General features: G+C 42.1%; 1 protein-coding gene across 2 annotated transcripts in view; it reads right to left on the reverse strand.

Moving 5' to 3' along the window:
- LOC139750714 (Golgi to ER traffic protein 4 homolog) overlaps positions 1 to 22,235 on the reverse strand; it is a 259,236-nt gene that overhangs the window by 217,669 nt on the left and 19,332 nt on the right. For both annotated transcript variants that reach the window (XM_071665388.1, XM_071665387.1), the window contains exon 2: positions 1,267 to 1,345. In XM_071665388.1, the coding sequence (XP_071521489.1) occupies positions 1,267 to 1,345 (79 nt within the window). The remainder of the gene's footprint in view (positions 1 to 1,266; positions 1,346 to 22,235) is intronic.

Consider the following 22,235-nt stretch of genomic DNA (forward strand, 5'->3'; position numbering starts at 1 on the left):
ATTGAAAAATGTATGGAAGTCGAGAACATTATCCCGGAAAGCAAAAATGGGTATGTTTGAAGGAATAGTAGTTCCAACAATGTTGTATGGTTGCGAGGCGTGGGCTATGGATAGAGTTGTGCGTAGGAGGATGGATGTGCTGGAAATGAGATGTTTGAGGACAATGTGTGGTGTGAGGTGGTTTGATCGAGTGAGTAACGTAAGGGTAAGAGAGATGTGTGGAAATAAAAAGAGCGTGGTTGAGAGAGCAGAAGAGGGTGTTTTGAAATGGTTTGGGCACATGGAGAGAATGAGTGAGGAAAGATTGACCAAGAGGATATATGTGTCGGAGGTGGAGGGAACGAGGAGAAGAGGGAGACCAAATTGGAGGTGGAAAGATGGAGTGAAAAGGATTTTGTGTGATCGGGGCCTGAACATGCAGGAGGGTGAAAGGAGGGCAAGGAATAGAGTGAATTGGAGCGATGTGGTATACAGGGGTTGACGTGCTGTCAGTGGATTGAATCAAGGCATGTGAAGCGTCTGGGGTAAACCATGGAAAGCTGTGTAGGTATGTATATTTGCGTGTGTGGACGTGTGTATGTACATGTGTATGGGGGGGGTTGGGCCATTTCTTTCGTCTGTTTCCTTGCGCTACCTCGCAAACGCGGGAGACAGCGACAAAGTATAAAAAAAAAAAAAAAAAAAAAAAAGGTTAATATGCAAAACCCCTCACAGCAACCTACTTTTGAAGCAGCATCAGTACCTTCAGGAGTGACAAGCAGTTTCCAAACATAAGGCATTTAAACCCAAATTTTCCCATGAAAAGTATTCTCATTAGTGTTGTCTCCTAAGCCTAACCAAAAGATAGCAGCATTCCTCTGGTAAGTGTAGTTGAGGCAGGTTCCTCCAGCTCATGCATTCTCCATAGTCAAGACAAAATTGGCTTCAAGGATGTAACAAACAATCAAATACTTTCTCAACAATCAATGACTGATTATAAGAGAATGAAAGAACATGTAGTCTTTAATAGTGTAGAAGTCACTTGCTTGCTTTTCAAAGGAACTTTTTTGTAAGTGCTCTACAACAGTTAAAACCTGAAGTATGAGTAACCCTACTTTCTTCTATCTTCATCCTCATTAATCTAAAAACAAATTAATCTTAATAAAAAGGTAATGTCTTAAAGTTATCACCATTCACCCAACTTCAGCCGGTCAATAAGCCACAAGATAAAATTAATATCTCAATTACTCAAGTATCTCACAAATTTCAATACTAAACAGAACTTACTTGATCATGTTTTAAGAGGAGAGATGCTCCATCATATAAGAGATCAAGAACCTCAATGTATTTCTGCTGACCACAGTATCTGTAAGTATATCAATATCTGTAAATGACCAAAAGAAAACAATAAGGTAGGAGGAATATACACACAGCAATATTGTTTGCATTAAAGCAGGTTAATATTTGTCCCACTCTTTGTCATATTTTCAATAAATGTAGGTTCTAAAGGTTGGAAAACTTTTTCTCTCCGAGGCAGTGTAATACAAGAATAAGACATTTCTTGGGGAATATCAGGTTAGCATCATTCCTAGCCTCATAAAATTGGTCAGGAAGCACCCTTTTGCTCACCTTTTTCAGCCAATCCTCACAGCACCTGAACCATTGTGTGACTAATGAGGTTTGCCCTTAGCCAATAAGAAACTGCAACCAGGTCAATGTCACCAAACCAGCTACTGCCAGTCACCCAGAGCTCACAATTATGTGACTGCAGTGTCAACCCAAGGCAGAAAAAAAAAAAAATAAATGGGTTGGGAAATTCTCATCCTCCTTAGTGACTTGAAGGTGCACTAGAATCTGACTCTCAGGGAGAAAGAATCACAAGAGATATACTACACATGTATATATCTTGTTTTCCATCTTCTAATAATTACAGAATTCACATAACTGGAGATTCCTTCTTACAAGATATGCAATGAATAAAATGTAATGATTACATAAAATGTCTCCCTACACTCCAAAGTTTTTACGTATGATATTTACATAATTTTCAGACATATCACATATGGTGAATAGGAATACCTGGTTTAAAAAGAGATATATACATAAGTATAGTTATGTGAGTAGGAAAGATGGTCAAAGGGCATTACTAGATTACATGTTAAGTGATAGGCATGTAAAAGAGAGACCTTTGAATGTTAATACGCTGAGATGGACAGCTGAAGAGATGTCTGATCACCATCTTGTAGAGGCAAAGGTGAAGATTTTTGTAGGTTTGCAAAAGAGAAGAGAAAATGTTGGGGTGAAGAGAGTAGTGAGAGTAAGTGAGCTTGGATAGGACATTTGTGTGAGGAAGTACCAGGAGAGACTGAGAGTAGAATGGCAAAAGGTGAGAGCAAATGATGTGAGGAGAGTGGGTGATGAAAGGGATGTATTTAGGGAAGTAATGATGGCATGTGCAAAAAATGTATGTGGCATAAGAAAGATGGGAGGTGGGCAGATTAGAAAGGGTTGCAAATGGTGGAATGAAGAAGTAAAGTTGTTAGTGAAAGAGAAAAGAGAAGCGTTTGGATGATATGTGCAAGGAGGGAGCGCAAATGATTGGGAGATGTATAAAAGAAATTGGCAGGAGGTCAAGAAGAAAGTGCAAGGGTTGAAAAAGAGGGCAAATGAGAGTTGGGGTGAGAATCATCAAACTTTAGGAGAAATAAAAAGGTGCTTTGGAAGGAGGTAAATAACATGCACATGACAAGAGAACAAATGGGAACATCGGTGAAGCGGGTAAGGGGGAAGTAAAAACAGGTAGTGATGAAGTGAAAAGGAAACAGAGTGAGTATTTTGAAGGTCAGTTGAATGTAGTTGATGATAGATTGGCAGATGTAGGGTGCTTTGGTCGGGATGGTGTGCGAAGTGAGGGGGGGTCAGGGAGAATAGTTTGATTAAGAGAGAGGAGGTAGGGAAAGCTTTGCAGAAGATGAAATCTGGCAAGGCAGCAGGTTTGGATGGTATTGCAGTAGAATTTATTAAGAAAGGGGGTGATTGTGTTGTCGACTGGTTGCTGAGGATATTCAACGTATGTATGGATCATAGAAGTGCCTGAGGATTGGCAAATGCATGCTTAGCGTAATTATACAAAGACAAAGGGGATAAAGGTGAGTATCATATTACAGAGGCATAAGTTTATTGAGTGTTCCTGGGAAATTGTATGGGACAGTATTGATTGAGAGGTTGAAGACATGTACAGAGCATCAGACTGGGGCACAGAAGTGTGTTTTCAGAAGTGGTAGAGGATGTAAGGATCAGGCGTTTGAAATGAAGAACGTGTGTGTGAGAAATACTTATAAAAACAGATGGATTTGTATGTACCATTAATAGATATGCTTTGTGGAAGGTCTTAAGAGTATATAAAATGGGAGGTAAGTTGCTTGAAGCATTGAAATGTTTTCACCAAGGATGTAAGGAATGTGTATGAGTAGGAAGAGTAGAGTGATTGGTTCCTAATGAAGGTGAGTCTGTGGCAAGGGGTGTGTGATGTCCCCATGGTAGTTTAATTTGTTTATGGATGGGGTGATTAGGGAAGTGAATGCAAGAGTTTTGGATTAAGGGGCAAGTATGCAGTCTCTTTGGGATGAGAGGGCCTGGAAAGTGAGTTAGTTGTTGTTCACCGATGGCACAGCTCTGGTGGTTAATTCGAATGAGAAACTGTAGAAGCTGGTGACTGAGTTCAGAAAAGTGTGTAAAGCGAGAAAGTTGAGAGTAACTGTGAATAAGAGCATGGTTATTAAGTTCACTTGGGTTGAGGGCCGAGTTAACTGGGATGTAATGGAGAAAAACTCTTCAAACATTTCATTTCCAACACATACATCCTACCCCATTCAACTCTTACAGCCCATGCCTCGCAACTATATAACATTGCAGGAACTACCATTCCTTCAAACATACCCATTTTTGCTCTCCAAAATAACATTCTTTATCACTCCCAGAACCTTCAACCCCTCCCCCATCCTGTGGCTCCCTTCTGCTTCCATGGTTACATTCACTGCTAAGTCTACTCCCAGATATCTCAAACACTTCACTTCCTCCAATTTTTCTCCATTCAAACTTATGTCACAATTAACATGTCCCTCAAGCCTACTGAATCTAACAACCTTGCTCTTATTCACATTTATTGTCAACTTTCTCCTTTCACACACTTTTCCAAACTCAGTCACCAACTTCTGCAGTTTCTCACTCGAATCAGCCACCACCGCTATGTCATAGGAAAACAACAACTGACTTCCCAGGCCCTTTTATCCCTAGCAGACTGCATACTTGCCCCTCTATCCAAAACTCTTGCATTTACCTCCCTAACCACTCCATCCATAAACAAATTAACAACCATGGGTACATCACACACCCTTGCCGCAAACCAACATTCACTGGGAACCAATCGCCATTCTCTCTTCCTACCCTACACATACCTTATATCCTTGGTAGAAACTTTTCACTGCTTCTAGCAACTTTCCTCCCGCACCATAAAATCTTAAGACCTTCCATAAAGCATCTCTATCAACCCTATCATATGCCTTCTCCAGATCCATACAAGCCACACACAAATCTGTTTGTATAAGTATTTCTTACACACATTCTTCAATGCAAACACCTGATCCACACATCCTCTACCACTTCTGAAACCACACTGCTCTTCCCCAATCTGATGCTCTGTACATGCCTTCACCCTATCAATCAATACCCTCCCATAAAATTTCCCAGGGATGCTCAACAATCTTAAGCATCTGTAGTTTGAACACCCATCTTTAACCTCTTTGCCTTTGTACAATGGCACTATGCATGTATTCCACCGATCCTCAGGCACTTCACCATGAGCCATACCTACAATGAATATCCTTACCAACCAATCAACAACACAGTCATCCCCTTTCTCAATAAATTCTACTGAAATACCATCCAAACCCTATGCCTTGCTAGATTTCATCTGCAAAGCTCTCACTACCTCTTCTCTCTTAACCAAACCATTCTCCCTGAGCTTCTCACTTCGCACACCACCCTGATCAAAACATCCTACATCTGCCACTCTATTATCAAAGACATTCAACAAACCTTCACAATACTCACTCTATTTCCCTCTCACTTCATCACTACCTGTTCTTACTTACCCCCTTCACTGATGTTCCCATTTGTTCTCTTGTAGTGCGCATGTTATTTACCTCCTTCCAAAACATCTTTTTATTCTCCCTAAAGTTTAATGAAACTCCCTCACCCCAACTCTCATTTGCCCTCTTTTTCAACACTTGCACCTTCCTCTTGACATCCTGCCTCATTCTTTTATACATCTCCGTCATTTGCACTCCTTCCTTGCAAGTATCATCCAAATTCCTCTTGTTTCTCTTTCACTAACAACTATACTTCTTCATCCCACAACTCACTACCATTTCTAATCTGCCCATCTACCATCTTTCTCATACAACATGCATCCTTAGCACATGTCATCACTGCTTCCTTAAATACATCCCATTCCTCCCCCACTCCCCTCATCATTTGCTCTCACCTTTTGCCATTCTACACTCACATCTCTCCAGGTCCTTTCCAACAAAAGTATCCTTTCCAAGCTCACTTACTCTCACCACTCTCTTCTCCCTAACATTCTCTCTTCAATTTTGAAAACCTCAACAAATCTTCAACTTTGCCTCCACAAGACAGTGATCAGACATCTCTCCAGCTGCTCCTCTCAGCACATTAACATCCTCAAAGTCTCCCTTTTATACACCTATCAATTAACGTGTAATTCAATAATGCCCTTTCACCATCTCTCCTACTCACATACATATACTTATGTATATCTCTTTTTAAACCAGGTATTCCCAATCACCAGTCTTTTTCAGCAAACAAATCGACAAGCTTTTCACCATTTCCATCTACAACACTAAATATCCCATGTAAACCAATCATACGCTCAACTGCCACATTACTCACCTTCACATTTTTATCACCCATCACTAATACCCAATCTTTTGCACCAAAGCTGCTGACACACTCACTCAGCTAATACTACAACACTTACCTCTCATGATCTTTCTTCTCATGACCAGGTGCATAAGCACCAATAATAACCCATCTCTCTCCATCCACTTTCAGCTTTACCCACATCAATCTAGAATTAATTCTCACAATCTGTTACACACTCCCACAACTCCTGCTTCAGGAGAAGCGCTACTCCTTCCTTAGCTCTCGTCCTCTCCCTAACCCCGACTTTACTCCCAAGACATTTCCAAACCATTCTTCCCCTTTGCCCTTGAGCTTCATTCCACTTAGAACCAGAACATCCAAGTTTCTCTCCTCAAACATACTTGATAGCATTTTTCATATTAGTGAGGTAGCACCAAGAAACAGATGAAGGAAGACACATCCACTCACATACATGTATATATAAATATACCCACATACAAAGACACTTACACACACATATACATACCTACACATTTCAACGTACACAAAAAAATATATTTTTTTCTTATTATTATTTTGCTTTGTCGCCATCTCCCGCGTTAGCGAGGTAGTGCAAAGAAACAGACGAAAGAATGGCCCAACTCACCCAAATACACATCCACACATGCAAATATACATACCTATACATCTCAACATATACATATATATACACACACAGAAATATACATATATACACATGTACATAATTCAAACTGTCTGCCTTTATTCATTCCCATCACCACCTCGCCACACATGTAATAACAACCCCGTCCCCCCGTCATGTGTGCGAGGTAGTGATAGGAAAAGACAACAAAGGCTCCATTCATTCACACTCAGTCTCTAGCTGTCATGTAATAATGCACCGAAACCACAGCTCCCTTTCCACATCCAGGACCCACACAACTTTACATGGTTTACCCCAGACGCTTCACATGCCCTGCTTCAATCCACTGACAGCACGTCGGCCGAGGTATACCATATCGTTCCAATTCACTCTACTCCTTGCACGCCTTTCACCCTCCTACATGTTCAGGCCCCGATCACTCAAAATCTTTTTCACTCCATCTTTCCACCTCCAATTTGGTCTCCCACTTCTTCTCATTCCTCCACCTCCGACATATATATCCTCTTGGTCAATCTTTCGTCACTCATTCTCTCCATGAGACCAAACCATTTCAAAACACCCTCTTCTACTCTCTCAACAACACTCTTTTTATTACCACACATCTCTCTTACCCTTACATTACTTACTCGATCAAACCACCTCACACCACATACTGTCCTCAAACATCTCATTTCCAGCACATCTACCCTACTGCGCACAACTATACCCATAGCCCACGCCTCGCAACCATACAACATTGCTGGACCCACTATTCCTTCAAACATACCCATTTTTGCTTTCCATGATAATGTTCTCATCATCCACAAACTCTTCAATGCTCCCAGAACTTTCGCCCCCTCCCCCACCCTATGATTCACTTCCACTTACATGGTTCCATCCGCAGCCAAATCCACTCCCAGATATCTAAAACACTTCACTTCCTTCAGTATTTCTCCATTCAAACTTACCTCCCAATTGACTTGACCCTCAAACCTAGTGATCCTAATAACCTTGCTCTTATTCACATTTACTCTCAACTTTCTTCTCTCACACACTTTACCAAACTCAGTCACCAGCTTCTGCAGTTTCTCACATGAATCAGCCACCAGCGTTGTATCATCAGCGAATAACAACTAACTCACTTCCCAAGCTCTCTCATCCACAACAGACTGCATACTTGCCCCTCTTTCCAAAACTCTTGCATTCACCTCCCTAACAACCCCATCCATAAACAAATTAAACAACCATGGAGACATCACACACCCCTGCCGCAAACCTACATTCACTGAGAACCAATCAATTTCCTCTCTTCCTACATGTACACATGCCTTATATCCTCGATAAAAACTTTTCACTACTTCTAACAACTTGCCTCCCACACCATATATTCTTAATACCTTCCACAGAGCATCTCTATCAACTCTTATCATATGCTTTCTCCAGATCCATAAATGCTACATATAAATCCATTTGCTTTTCTAAGTATTCCTCACATGCATTCTTCAGAGCAAACACCTGATTCACACATCTTCTACCACTTCTGAAACCACACTGCTCTTCCCCAATCTGATGCTCTGTACAAGCCTTCACCCTCTCAATCAATACCCTCCCATATAATTTACCAGGAATACTCAACAAACTTATAACTCTGTAATTTGAGCACTCACCTTTGTCCCCTTTGCCTTTGAACAATGGCACTATGCAGGCATTCCACCAATCCTCAGGCACATCACCATGAGTCAAACATACATTAAATAACCTTACCAACCAGCCAACAATACAGTCAACCCCACTTTTAATAAATTCCACAGCAATACCATCCAACCCGCTGCCTTGCCGGCTTTCAACTTTCGCAAAGCTTTTACTACCTCTTCTCTGTTTACTAAATCATTTTCCCTAACCCTCTCCCTTTGCACACTACCTCAACCAAAACACCCTATATCTGCCACTCTATCATCAAACACATTCAATAAACCTTCAAAATACTCACTCCATCTTCTCACATCACCACTACTTGTTATCATCTCCCCATTAGCCCCCTTCACTGAGGTTCCCATTTGTACCCTTGTCTTATGAACTTTATTTACCTCCTTCCAAAACATCTTTTTATTCTCCATAAAATTTAATGATACTCTCACCCAAACTCACATTTGCCCTCTTTTTCACCTCTTGCACCTTTTTCTTGACCTCCTGCCTCTTTCTTTTATACATCTCCACCTATTTTCCATTATTTCACTGCAAAAACCATCCAAATGCCTCACTCTTCTCTTTCATTAATAATCTTACTTCTTCATCCCACCATTCACTACCCTTTCTAATCTGCCCACCTCCCACGCTTCTTATGCCACAAGCATCTCTTGTGCAAGCCATCACTGCTTCTCTAAATACATCCCATTCCTCCCCCAATCCCCTTGCCTCCTTTGTTCTCACCTTTTTCCATTCTGTACTCAGTGTCTCCTGGTACTTCCTCACACAAGTCTCCTTCCCAAGCTCACTTACTCTCACCACTCTCTTCACACCAACATTCTCCCTTCTTTTCTGAAAATCTCTATAAATCTTCACCTTCGCTTCACATGCCCTGATTCAATCCATTGACAGCACGTCGACCCCGGTATACCACATCATTCCAATTCACTTTATTCCTTGCACGCCTTTCACCCTCCTGCATGTTTAGGCCCTGATCACTCAAAATCTTTTTCACTCCATCTTTCCACCTCCAATTTGGTCTCCCACTTCTCGTTCCCTCGACCTCTGACACATATATCCTCCTGGTCAATCTTTCCTCACTCATTCTCTACATGTGATCAAACCATTTCAAAACACCCTCTTCTGCTCTCTCAACCACTCTTTTTATTACCAAACATCTCTCTTACCCTTACATTACTTACTCGATCAAACCACCTCACACCACATATTGTCCTCAAACATCTAATTTCCACCACATCCACCCTCCTGCGCACAACTCTATTCATAGCCCATGCCTCGCAACCATACAACATTGTTGCAACCACTATTCCCTCAAAGATACCCATTTTTGCTTTCCGAGAGAATGTTCTCGACTTCCATACATTCTTCGAGGCTCCCAGAATTTTCGCCCCCTCTCCTACCCTATGACTCACTTCCACTTCCATGGTTCCATGCGCTGCCAGATCCACTCCCAGATATCTAAAACACTTTACTTCCTCCAGTTTTCCTCTATACAAACTTACCTCCAAGTTGACTTGACCCTCAACCCTACTGTACCTAATAACCTAGCTCTTATTCACATTTACTCTCAACTTTCTTCTTTCACACACTTTACCAAACTCAGTCACCAGCTTCTGCAGTTTCTTACATGAATCAGCCACCAGCGCTGTATCATCAGCGAACAACAACTGACTCACTTCCCAAGCTCTCTCATCCACAACAGACTGCATACTTGCTCCTCTTTCCAAAACTTTTGCATTCACCTCCCTAAAAACCCCATCTATATAAACAAATTAAACAACCATGGAGACATCACAAACGCCAGCCAAAAACCTATATTCACTGAGAACCAATCACTTTCCTCTCTTCCTACACATACACATGCCTTACATCCTCGATAAAAACATTTCAATGCTTCTAACAACTTGCCTCCCACACAATATATTCTTAATACCTTCCCCAGAGCATCTCTATCAACTCTATCATATGCCTTCTCCAGATCCATAAATGCTACATACAAATCCATTTGCTTTTCTAAGTATTTCTCTCATACATTCTTCAAAGCAAACACCTGATCCACACATCCTCTACCACTTCTGAAACCACACTGCTCTTCCCCAATCTGATGCTCTGTACATTCCTTCACCCTCTCAATAAATACCCTCCCATATAATTTACCAGGAATACTCAACAAACTTACACCCCTGTAATTTGAGCACTCCCTCGTATCCCCTTTGCCTTTGTACAATGGCACTATGCAAGCATTCCGCCAATCCTCAGGCACCTCACCATGAACCATACATACATTAAATAACCTTACCAACCAGTCAACAATACAGTCACCCCCTTTTTTAATAAATTCCACAGCAATACCATCCAAACCTGCTGCCTTGCCAACTTTCATCTTCCGCAAAGCTTTTACTACATCTTCTCTGTTTAACAAATCATTTTCCCTAACCCTCTCACTTTTCACATCACCACGACCAAAATACCCTATACCTGCCTCTCTATCATCAAACACATTCAGCATACGTATAATTATGTATATTCATATTTATGTATATCTCTGATCATTATCTTGTGGAGGCTAAGGTGAAGATTTGTATGGGTTTCCAGAAAAGAAGAGTGAATGTTGGGGTGAAGAGGGTGGTGAGAGTAAGTGAGCATGGGAAGGAGACTTGTGTGAGGAAGTACCAGGAGAGACTGAGTACAGAATGGAAAAAGGTGAGAACAATGGAAGTAAGGGGAGTGGGGGAGGAATGGGATGTATTTTGGGAATCAGTGATGGATTGCGCAAAAGATGCTTGTGGCATGAGAAGAGTGGGAGGTGGGTTGATTAGAAAGGGTAGTGAGTGGTGGGATGAAGAAGTAAGAGTATTAGTGAAAGAGAAGAGAGAGGCATTTGGACGATTTTTGCAGGGAAAAAATGAAATTGAGTGGGAGACGTATAAAAGAAAGTGACAGGAGGTCAAGAGAAAGGTGCAAGAGGTGAAAAAAAGGGCAAATGAGAGTTGGGGTGAGAGAGTATCATTAAATTTTAGGGAGAATAAAAAGATGTTCTGGAAGGAGGTAAATAAAGTGCGTAAGACAAGGGAGCAAATGGGAACTTCAGTGAAGGGCGCAAATGGGGAGGTGATAACAAGTAGTGGTGATGTGAGAAGGAGATGGAGTGAGTATTTTGAAGGTTTGTTGAATGTGTTTGATGATAGAGTGGCAGATATAGGGTGTTCTGGTCGAGGTGGTGTGCAAAGTGCGAGGGTTAGGGAAAATGATTTGGTAAACAGAGAAGAGGTAGTAAAAGCTTTGCGGAAGATGAAAGCCGGCAAGGCAGCAGGTTTGGATGGTATTTCAGTGGAATTTATTAAAAAAGGGGGTGACTGTATTATTGACTGGTTGGTAAGGTTATTTAATGTATGTATGACTCATGGTGAGGTGCCTGAGGATTGGCGGAATGCGTGCATAGTGCCATTGTACAAAGGCAAAGGGGATAAGAGTGAGTGCTCAAATTACAGAGGTATAAGTTTGTTGAGTATTCCTGGCAAATTATATGGGAGGGTATTGATTGAGAGGGTGAAGGCATGTACAGAGCATCAGATTGGGGAAGAGCAGTGTGGTTTCAGAAGTGGTAGAGGATGTGTGGATCAGGTGTTTGCTCTGAAGAATGTATGTGAGAAATACTTAGAAAAGCAAAAGGATTTGTATGTAGCATTTATGGATCTGGAGAAGGCATATGATAGAGTTGATAGAGATGCTCTGTGGAAGGTATTAAGAATATATGGTGTGGGAGGCAAGTTGTTAGAAGCAGTGAAAAGTTTTTATCGAGGATGTAAGGCATGTGTACATGTAGGAAGAGAGGAAAGTGATTGGTTCTCAGTGAATGTAGGTTTGCGGCAGGGGTGTGTGATGTCTCCATGGTTGTTTAATTTGTTTATGGATGGGGTTGTTAGGGAGGTGAATGCAAGAGTTTTGGAAAGAGGGGAAAGTATGAAGTCTGTTGGGGATGAGAGAGCTTGGGAAGTGAGTCAGTTGTTGTTCGCTGATGATACAGCGCTGGTGGCTGATTCATGTGAGAAACTGCAGAAGCTGGTGACTGAGTTTGGTAAAGTGTGTGAAAGAAGAAAGTTAAGAGTAAATGTGAATAAGAGCAAGGTTATTAGGTACAGTAGGGTTGAGGGTCAAGTCAATTGGGAGGTGAGTTTGAATGGAGAAAAACTGGAGGAAATGAAGTGTTTTAGATATCTGGGAGTGGATCTGGCAGCGGATGGAAACATGGAAGCGGAAGTGGATCATAGGGTGGGGGAGGGGGCGAAAATTCTGGGAGCCTTGAAGAATGTGTGGAAGTCGAGAACATTATCTCGGAAAGCAAAAATGGGTATGTTTGAAGGAATAGTGGTTCCAACAATGTTGTATGGTTGCGAGGCGTGGACTATGGATAGAGTTGTGCGCAGGAGGATGGATGTGCTGGAAATGAGATGTTTGAAGACAATGTGTGGTGTGAGGTGGTTTGATCGAGTGAGTAACGTAAGGGTAAGAGAGATGTGTGGAAATAAAAAGATCGTGGTTGAGAGAGCAGAAGAGGGTGTTTTGAAATGGTTTGGTCACATGGAGAGAATGAGTGAGGAAAGATTGACCAAGAGGATATACGTGTCGGAGGTGGAGGGAACGAGGAGAAGAGGGAGACCAAATTGGAGGTGGAACGATGGAGTGAAAAAGATTTTGTGTGATCGGGGCCTGAACATGCAGGAGGGTGAAAGGAGGGCAAGGAATAGAGTGAATTGGAGCGATGTGGTATACCAGGGTTGACGTGCTGTCAGTGGATTGAATCAAGGCATGTGAAGCGTCTGGGGTAAGCCATGGAAAGCTGTGTAGGTATGTATATTTGCGTGTGTGGACGTATGTATATACATGTGTATGGGGGGGGGGCCATTTCTTTCGTCTGTTTCCTTGCGCTACCTCGCAAACGCGGGAGACAGCGACAAAGTATATAAAAAAAAAAATATATATGTGTATATATATATATATATATATATATATATATATGGTGTGGGAGGCAAGTTGTTAGAACCAGTGAAATCTTTTTATCAAGGATGTAAGGCATGTGTACGTGTAGGAAGAGAGGAAAGTGATTGGTTCTCAGTGAATGTAGGTTTGCGGCAGAGGTGTGTGATGTCTCCATGGTTGTTTAATTTGTTTATGGATGGGGTTGTTAGGGAGGTGAATGCAAGAGTTTGGAAAGAGGAGCAAGTATGAAGTCTTGTGGATGAGAGAGCTTGGGAAGTGAGTCAGTTGTTGTTCGCTGATGATACAGCGCTGGTGGCTGATTCATGTGAGAAACTGCAGAAGCTGGTGACTGAGTTTGGTAAAGTGTGTGAAAGAAGAAAGTTAAGTGTAAATGTGAATAAGAGCAAGGTTATTAGGTACAGTAGGGTTGAGGGTCAAGTCAATTGGAAGGTAAGTTTGAATGGAGAAAAACTGGAGGAAGTAAAGTGTTTTAAATATCTGGGAGTGGATCTGGCAGCGGATGGAACCATGGAAGCGGAAGTGGATCATAGGGTGGGGGAGGGGACGAAAATCCTGGGAGCCTTGAAGAATGTGTGGAAGTTGAGAACATTATCTCGGAAAGCAAAAATGGCTATGTTTGAAGAAATGGTGGTTCCAACAATGTTGTATGGTTGCGAGGCGTGGGCTATGGATAGAGTTGTGCGCAGGAGGATGGATGTGCTGGAAATGAGATGTTTGAGGACAATGTGTGGTGTGAGGTGGTTTGATCGAGTAAGTAACGTAAGGGTAAGAGAGATGTGTGGAAATAAAAAGAGCGTGGTTGAGAGAGCAGAGGAGGGTGTTTTGAAATGGTTAGGGCACATAGAGAGAGTGAGTGAAGAAAGATTGACCAAGAGGATATATGTGTTGGAGGTGGAGGGAACGAGGAGAAGTGGGAGACCAAATTGGAGGTGGAAAGATGGAGTGAAAAAGATTTTGTGTGATCAGGGCCTGAACATGCAGGAGGGTGAAAGGAGGGCAAGGAATAGAGTGAATTGGATCGATGTGGTATACCGGGGTTGACGTGCTGTCAGTGGATTGAATCAGGGCATGCAAAGCGTCTGGGGTAAACCATGGAAAGCTGTGTAGGTATGTATATTTTTTTTTTTTTGCTTTGTCGCTGTCTCCCACGTTTGCGAGGTAGCGCAAGGAAACAGACAAAAGAAATGGCCCAACCCACCCCCACACACATGTATATACATACGTCCACACACGCAAATATACATACCTACACAGCTTTCCATGGTTTACCCCAGACGCTTCACATGCCCTGATTCAATCCACTAACAGTGCGTCAACCCCGGTATGCCACATCGATCCAATTCACTCTATTCCTTGCCCTCCTTTCACCCTCCTGCATCTTCAGGCCCCGATCACACAAAAGCTTTTTTACTCCATCTTTCCACCTCCAATTTGGTCTCCCACTTCTCCTCATTCCCTCCACCTCCGACACATATATCCTCTTGGTCAATCTTTCCTCACTCATTCCCTCCATGTGCCCAAACCATTTCAAAACACCCTCTTCTGCTCTCTCAACCACGCTCTTTTTATTTCCACACATCTCTCTTACCCTTATGTTACTCGATCAAACCACCTTACACCACACATTGTCCTCAAACATCTCATTTCCACCACATCCATCCTCCTGCGCACAACTCTATCCATAGCCCACGCCTCGCAACCATACAACATTGTTGGAACCACTATTCCTTCAAACATACCCATTTTTGCTTTCCGAGATAATGTTCTCGACTTCAACACATTCTTCAAGGCCCCCAGAATTTTCGCCCCCTCCCCCACCCTATGATTCACTTCCGCTTCCATGGTTCCATCCGCTACCAGATCCACTCCCAGATATCTAAAACACTTCACTTCCTCCAGTTTCTCTCCATTCAAACTTACCTCCCAATTGACTTGACCCTCAACCCTACTGTACCTAATAACCTTGCTCTTATTCACATTTACTCTTAACTTTCTTCTTCCACACACTTTACCAAACTCAGTCACCAGCTTCTGCAGTTTCTCACATGAATCAGCCACCAGCGCTGTATCATCAGCGAACAACAACTGACTCACTTCCCAAGCTCTCTCATCCCCAACAGACTTCATACTTGCCCCTCTTTCCAAAACTCTTGCATTTACCTCCCTAACAACCCCATCCATAAACAAATTAAACAACCATGGAGACATCACACACCCCTGCCGCAAACCTACATTCACTGAAAACCAATCACTTTCCTCTCTTCCTACACGTACACATGCCTTACATCCTCGATAAAAACTTTTCACTGCTTCTAACAACTTTCCTCCCACACCATATATTCTTAATACCTTTCACAGAGCATCTCTATATATATTGAAATGTTTAGGTATGTATGAGTGCGTGTGTGGATGTTTATGTATATACATGTGTATGTGGATGGGTTTGGCCTTTCTACATCTGTTTCCTTGTGCTACCTTGCTAATGCGGGAGACAGCGACAAAGTATGATATTTAATATATATATATATATATATATATATATATATATATATTAGATATTGAAGCTTATTGATACAGCGGTCAAATTGATGAGAACTACTATTGACGCTTGTGTAAATAAATTATACATTTCCTTTTTCCATAGCCAGAGGTTGAACCATTATGTGACATCCATTTTTTTTTTTTTTCATTGCATTTGAAGCTAGAAGTTTCAGTTTTCTAAATTGTTTCTTACATTTTTCATATGTATGTATGTATGTGTGTGTGTGTGTATATGTGCGTATGTGTGTGTGTGTGTGTGTGTGTGTGTGTGTGTGTGTGTGTGTGTGTATATATATATATATATATATATATATATATATATATATATATATATATATATATATATATATTATCCCTGGGGATAGGGGTGAAAGAATACTTCCCACGCATTCCTCGCGTGTCGTAGAAAGTGACTAGAGGGGACAGGAGCGGGGGGCCAGAAATCCTCCCCTCCTTGTATTTTTTTAACTTTCTAAAATGGGAAACAGAAGAAGGAGTCACGCGGGGAGTGCTCATCCTCCTCGAAGGCTCAGATTGGGGTGCCTAAATGTGTGTGGATGTAACCAAGATGTGAAAAAAGAAGAGATAGGTAGTATGTTTGAGGAAAGGAACCTGGATGTTTTGGCTCTGAGTGAAACGAAGCCCAAGGGTAAAGGGGAAGAGTGGTTTGGGAATGTCTTGGGAGTAAAGTCAGGGGTTACTGAGAAGACAAGAGCAAGGGAAGGAGTAGCAATACTCCTGAAACAGGAGTTGTGGGAGTATGTGATAGAATGTAAGAAAGTAAATTCTCGATTAATATGGGTAAAACTGAAAGTTGATGGAGAGAGATGGGTGATTACTGGTGCATATGCACCTGGGCATGAGAAGAAAGATCATGAGAGGCAAGTGTTTTGGGAGCAGCTGAATGAGTGTGTTAGTGGTTTTGATGCACGAGACCGGGTTATAGTGATGGGTGATTTGAATGCAAAGGTGAGTAATGTGGCAGTTGAGGGAATAATTGGTATACATGGGGTGTTCAGTGTGGTAAATGGAAATGGTGAAGAGATTGTAGATTTATGTGCTGAAAAAGGACTGATGATTGGGAATACCTGGTTTAAAAAGCGAGATATACATAAGTATACTTATGTAAGTAGGAGAGATGGCCAGAGAGCGTTATTGGATTACGTTTTAATTGACAGGCGTGTGAAAGAGAGACTTTTGGATGTTAATGTGCTGAGAGGTGCAACTGGAGGGATGTCTGATCATTATCTTGTGGAGGCTAAGGTGAAGATTTGTATGGGTTTTCAGAAAAGAAGAGTGAATGTTGGGGTGAAGAGGGTGGTGAGAGTAAGTGAGCTTGGAAAGGCGACTTGTGTGAGGAAGTACCAGGAGAGACTGAGTACAGAATGGAAAAAGGTGAGAACAATGGAAGTAAGGGGAGTGGGGGAGGAATGGGATGTATTTAGGGAATCAGTGATGGATTGCGCAAAAGATGCTTGTGGCATGAGAAGAGTGGGAGGTGGGTTGATTAGAAAGGGTAGTGAGTGGTGGGATGAAGAAGTAAGAGTATTAGTGAAAGAGAAGAGAGAGGCATTTGGACGATTTTTGCAGGGAAAAAATGAAATTGAGTGGGAGATGTATAAAAGAAAGAGACAGGAGGTCAAGAGAAAGGTGCAAGAGGTGAAAAAAAGGGCAAATGAGAGTTGGGGTGAGAGAGTATCATTAAATTTTAGGGAGAATAAAAAGATGTTCTGGAAGGAGGTAAATAAAGTGCGTAAGACAAGGGAGCAAATGGGAACTTCAGTGAAGGGCGCAAATGGGGAGGTGATAACAAGTAGTGGTGATGTGAGAAGAAGTGAGTATTTTGAAGGTTTGTTGAATGTGTTTGATGATAGAGTGGCAGATATAGGGTGTTTTGGTCGAGGTGGTGTGCAAAGTGAGAGGGTTAGGGAAAATGATTTGGTAAACAGAGAAGAGGTAGTAAAAGCTTTGCGGAAGATGAAAGCCGGAAAGGCAGCAGGTTTGGATGGTATTGCAGTGGAATTTATTAAAAAAGGGGGTGACTGTATTGTTGACTGGTTGGTAAGGTTATTTAATGTATGTATGACTCATGGTGAGGTGCCTGAGGATTGGTGGAATGCGTGCATAGTGCCATTGTACAAAGGCAAAGGGGATAAGAGTGAGTGCTCAAATTACAGAGGTATAAGTTTGTTGAGTATTCCTGGTAAATTATATGGGAGGATACTGATTGAGAGGGTGAAGGCATGTACAGAGCATCAGATTGGGGAAGAGCAGTGTGGTTTCAGAAGTGGTAGAGGATGTGTGGATCAGGTGTTTGCTTTGAAGAATGTATGTGAGAAATACTTAGAAAAGCAAATGGATTTGTAGTTAGCATTTATGGATCTGGAGAAGGCATATGATAGAGTTGATAGAGATGCTCTGTGGAAGGTATTAAGAATATATGGTGTGGGAGGCAAGTTGTTAGAAGCAGTGAAAAGTTTTTATCGAGGATGTAAGGCATGAGTACGTGTAGGAAGAGAGGAAAGTGATTGGTTCTCAGTGAATGTAGGTTTGCGGCAGGGGTGTGTGATGTCTCCATGGTTGTTTAATTTGTTTATGGATGCGGTGGTTAGGGAGGTGAATGCAAGAATTTTGGAAAGAGAGGCAAGTATGAAGTCTGTTGGGGATGAGAGAGCTTGGGAAGTGAGTCAGTTGTTTTTCGCTGATGATACAGCGCTGGTGGCTGATTCATGTGAGAAACTGCAGAAGCTGGTGACTGAGTTTGGTAAAGTGTGTGAAAGAAGAAAGTTAAGAGTAAATGTGAATAAGAGCAAGGTTATTAGGTACAGTAGGGTTGAGGGTCAAGTCAATTGGGAGGTGAGTTTGAATGGAGAAAAACTGGAGGAAGTGAAGTGTTTTAGATATCTGGGAGTGGATCTGGCAGCGGATAGAGCCATGGAAGCGGAAGTGGATCATAGGGTGGGGGAGGGGGCGAAAATTCTGGGAGCCTTGAAGAATGTGTGGAAGTCGAGAACATTATCTCGGAAAGCAAAAATGGGCTATGTTTGAAGGAATAGTGGTTCCAACAATGTTGTATGGTTGCGAGGCGTGGGCTATGGATAGAGTTGTGCGCAGGAGGATAGATGTGCTGGAAATGAGATGTTTGAGGACAATGTGTGGTGTGAGGTGGTTTGATCGAGTAAGTAACGTAAGGGTAAGAGAGATGTGTGGAAATAAAAAGAGCGTGGTTGAGAGAGCAGAGGAGGGTGTTTTGAAATGGTTCGGGCACATGGAGAGAATGAGTGAGGAAAGATTGACCAAGAGAATATATGTGTCGGAGGTGGAGGGAACGAGGAGAAGAGGGAGACCAAATTGGAGGTGGAAAGATGGAGTGAAAAAGATTTTGTGTGATCGGGGCCTGAACATGCAGGAGGGTGAAAGGAGGGCAAAGAATAGAGTGAATTGGAGCGATGTGGTATATCAGGGTTGACGTGATGTCAGTGGATTGAATCAAGGCATGTGAAGCGTCTGGGGTAAACCATGGAAAGCTGTGTAGGTATGTGTATTTGCGTGTGGGGACGTATGTATATACATGTGTATGGGGCTGGGTTGGGCCATTTCTTTCGTCTGTTTCCTTGAGCAACCTCGCAAACGCGGGAGACAGCGACAAAGCAAAAAAAGAAAAAAAATATATATATATTTATTATATTCATTTATTTTGCTTTGTTGCTGTCTCCCGCGTTTGCAAGGTAGCGCAAGGAAACAGACGAAAGAAATGGCCCAACCCACCCCCATACACAATGTATATACTTACACGTCCACACACGCAAATATACATATCTATACATCTCAATGTACACATATATATACACACACAGACACATACATATATACCCATGCACACACTTCACACTGTCTGCCTTTATTCATTCCCATCGCCACCTCACCACACAAGGAATACCATCCCCCTCCCCCCTCATGTGTGCGAGGTAGCACCAGGAAAAGACAACAAAGGCCCCATTCGTTCACACTCAGTCTCTAGCTGTCATGCAATAATGCCCAAAACCACAGCTCAATTTCCACATCCAGGCCCCACACAACTTTCCATGGTTTACCCCAGACGCTTCACATGCCCTCATTCAATCCACTGACAGCACGTCAACCCCGGTATACCACATCGATCCAATTCACTCTATTCCTTGCACGCCTTTCACCCTCCTGCCTGTTCAGGCCCCGATCACTCAAAATCTTTTTCACTCCATCTTTCCACCTCCAATTTGGTCTCCCACTTCTCCTCGTTCCCTCCACCTCCGACACATATAGATACATATACGTATGTACGTAGGAGAGATGGCCAGAGAGCGTTATTGGATTACGTGTTAATCGACAGGCACGCGAAAGAGAGACTTTTGGATGTTAATGTGCTGAGAGGTGCAACTGGAGGGATATCTGATCATTATCTTGTGGAGGATAAGGTGAAGATTTGTATGGGTTTTCAGAAAAGAAGAGTGAATGTTGGGGGGTGAAGGGGGTGGTGACAGTAAGTGAGCATGTCGACCCCAGTATACCACATCGATCCAATTCACTCTATTCCTTGCCCTCCTTTCACCCTCCTGCATCTTCAGGCCTCGATCACACAAAATCTTTTTCACTCCATCTTTCCACCTCCAATTTGGTCTCCCACTTCTCCTCGTTCCCTCCACCTCCGACACATATATCCTCTTGGTCAATCTTTCCTCACTCATTCTCTCCATGTGCCCAAACCAGTTCAAAACACCCTCTTCTGCTCTCTCAACCACGCTCTTTTTATTTCCACACATCTCTCTTACCCGTACGTTACTTACTCAATCAAACCACCTCACACCACACATTGTCCTCAAACATCTCATTTCCACCACATCCATCATCCTGCGCACAACTCTATCCATAGCCCACGCCTCGCAACCATACAACATTGTTGGAACCACTATTCCTTCAAACATAACCATTTTTGCTTTCCAAGATAATGTTCTCGACTTCCACACATTCTTCAAGGCTCCCAGGGTTTTCACCCCCTCCCCCACCCTATGATTCACGTCCGCTTCCATGGTTCCATCCGCTGCCAGATCGACTCCCAAATATCTAAAACACTTTACTTCCTCCAATTTTTCTCCATTCAAACATACCTCCAAATTGACTTGACCCTCAACCCTACCGTACCTAATAACCTTGCTCTTATTCACATTTACTCTTAACTTTCTTCTTTCACACACTTTACCAAACTCAGTCACCAGCTTCTGCAGTTTCTCACATGAATCAGCCATCAGCGCTGTATCATCAGCGAACAACAACTGACTCACTTCCCAAGCTCTCTCATCCCCAACAGACTTCATACTTGCCCCTCTTTCCAAAACTCTTGCATTCACCTCCCTAACAACCCCATCCATAAACAAATTAAACAACCATGGAGACATCACACACCCCTGCCACAAACCTACATTCACTGAGAACCAATCACTTTCCTCTCTTCCTACACGTACACATGCCTTACATCCTCGATAAAAACTTTTCACTGCTTCTAACAACTTGCCTCCCACACCATATATTCTTAATACCTTCCACAGAGCATCTCTATCAACTCTATCATATGCCTTCTCCAGATCCATATGCTCCATACAAATCCATTTGCTTTTCTAAGTATTTCTCAAATACATTCTTCAAAGCAAACACCTGATCCACACATCCTCTACCACTTCTGAAACCACACTGCTCTTCCCCAATCTGATGCTCTGTACATGCCTTCACCCTCTCAATCAATACCCTCCCATATAATTTACCAGGAATACTCAACAAACTTATACCTCTGTAATTTGAGCACTCACTCTTATCCCCTTTGCCTTTGTACAAAGGCACTATGCACGCATTCCGCCAATCCTCAGGCACCTCACCATGAGTCATACATACATTAAATAACCTTACCAACCAGTCAATAATATATATATTTGCGTGTGTGGACATGTATGCATATACATGTTTATATGGATGGGATGGGCTATTCTTTCGTCTGCTTCCTTGTGATGCCTCGCTAATGCGGCAGACAGCAACAAAGCAAAATAAATAAAATAAATAAATATATATATATACATATATATATATATATATATATATATATATATATATATATATATATATATATATATATATATATATATATTTATTTATTTTATTTATTTTGCTTTGTCACTGTCTGCCGCATTAGCGAGGTAGCACAAGGAAGCAGACGAAAGAATAGCCAATCCCACCCATATAAACATGTATATACATACACGTCCACACACACAAATATACATACCTATACATTTCAATGTACACATATATATAAACACACAGACATATACATATATACACATGTACATAATTCATACTGTCTGCCTTTATTTATTCCCATCGCCAATTCGCCACA

The sequence above is a fragment of the Panulirus ornatus genome, chromosome 10 (genome assembly GCF_036320965.1).
Source record: "Panulirus ornatus isolate Po-2019 chromosome 10, ASM3632096v1, whole genome shotgun sequence".
NCBI lineage: Eukaryota > Metazoa > Arthropoda > Malacostraca > Decapoda > Palinuridae > Panulirus > Panulirus ornatus.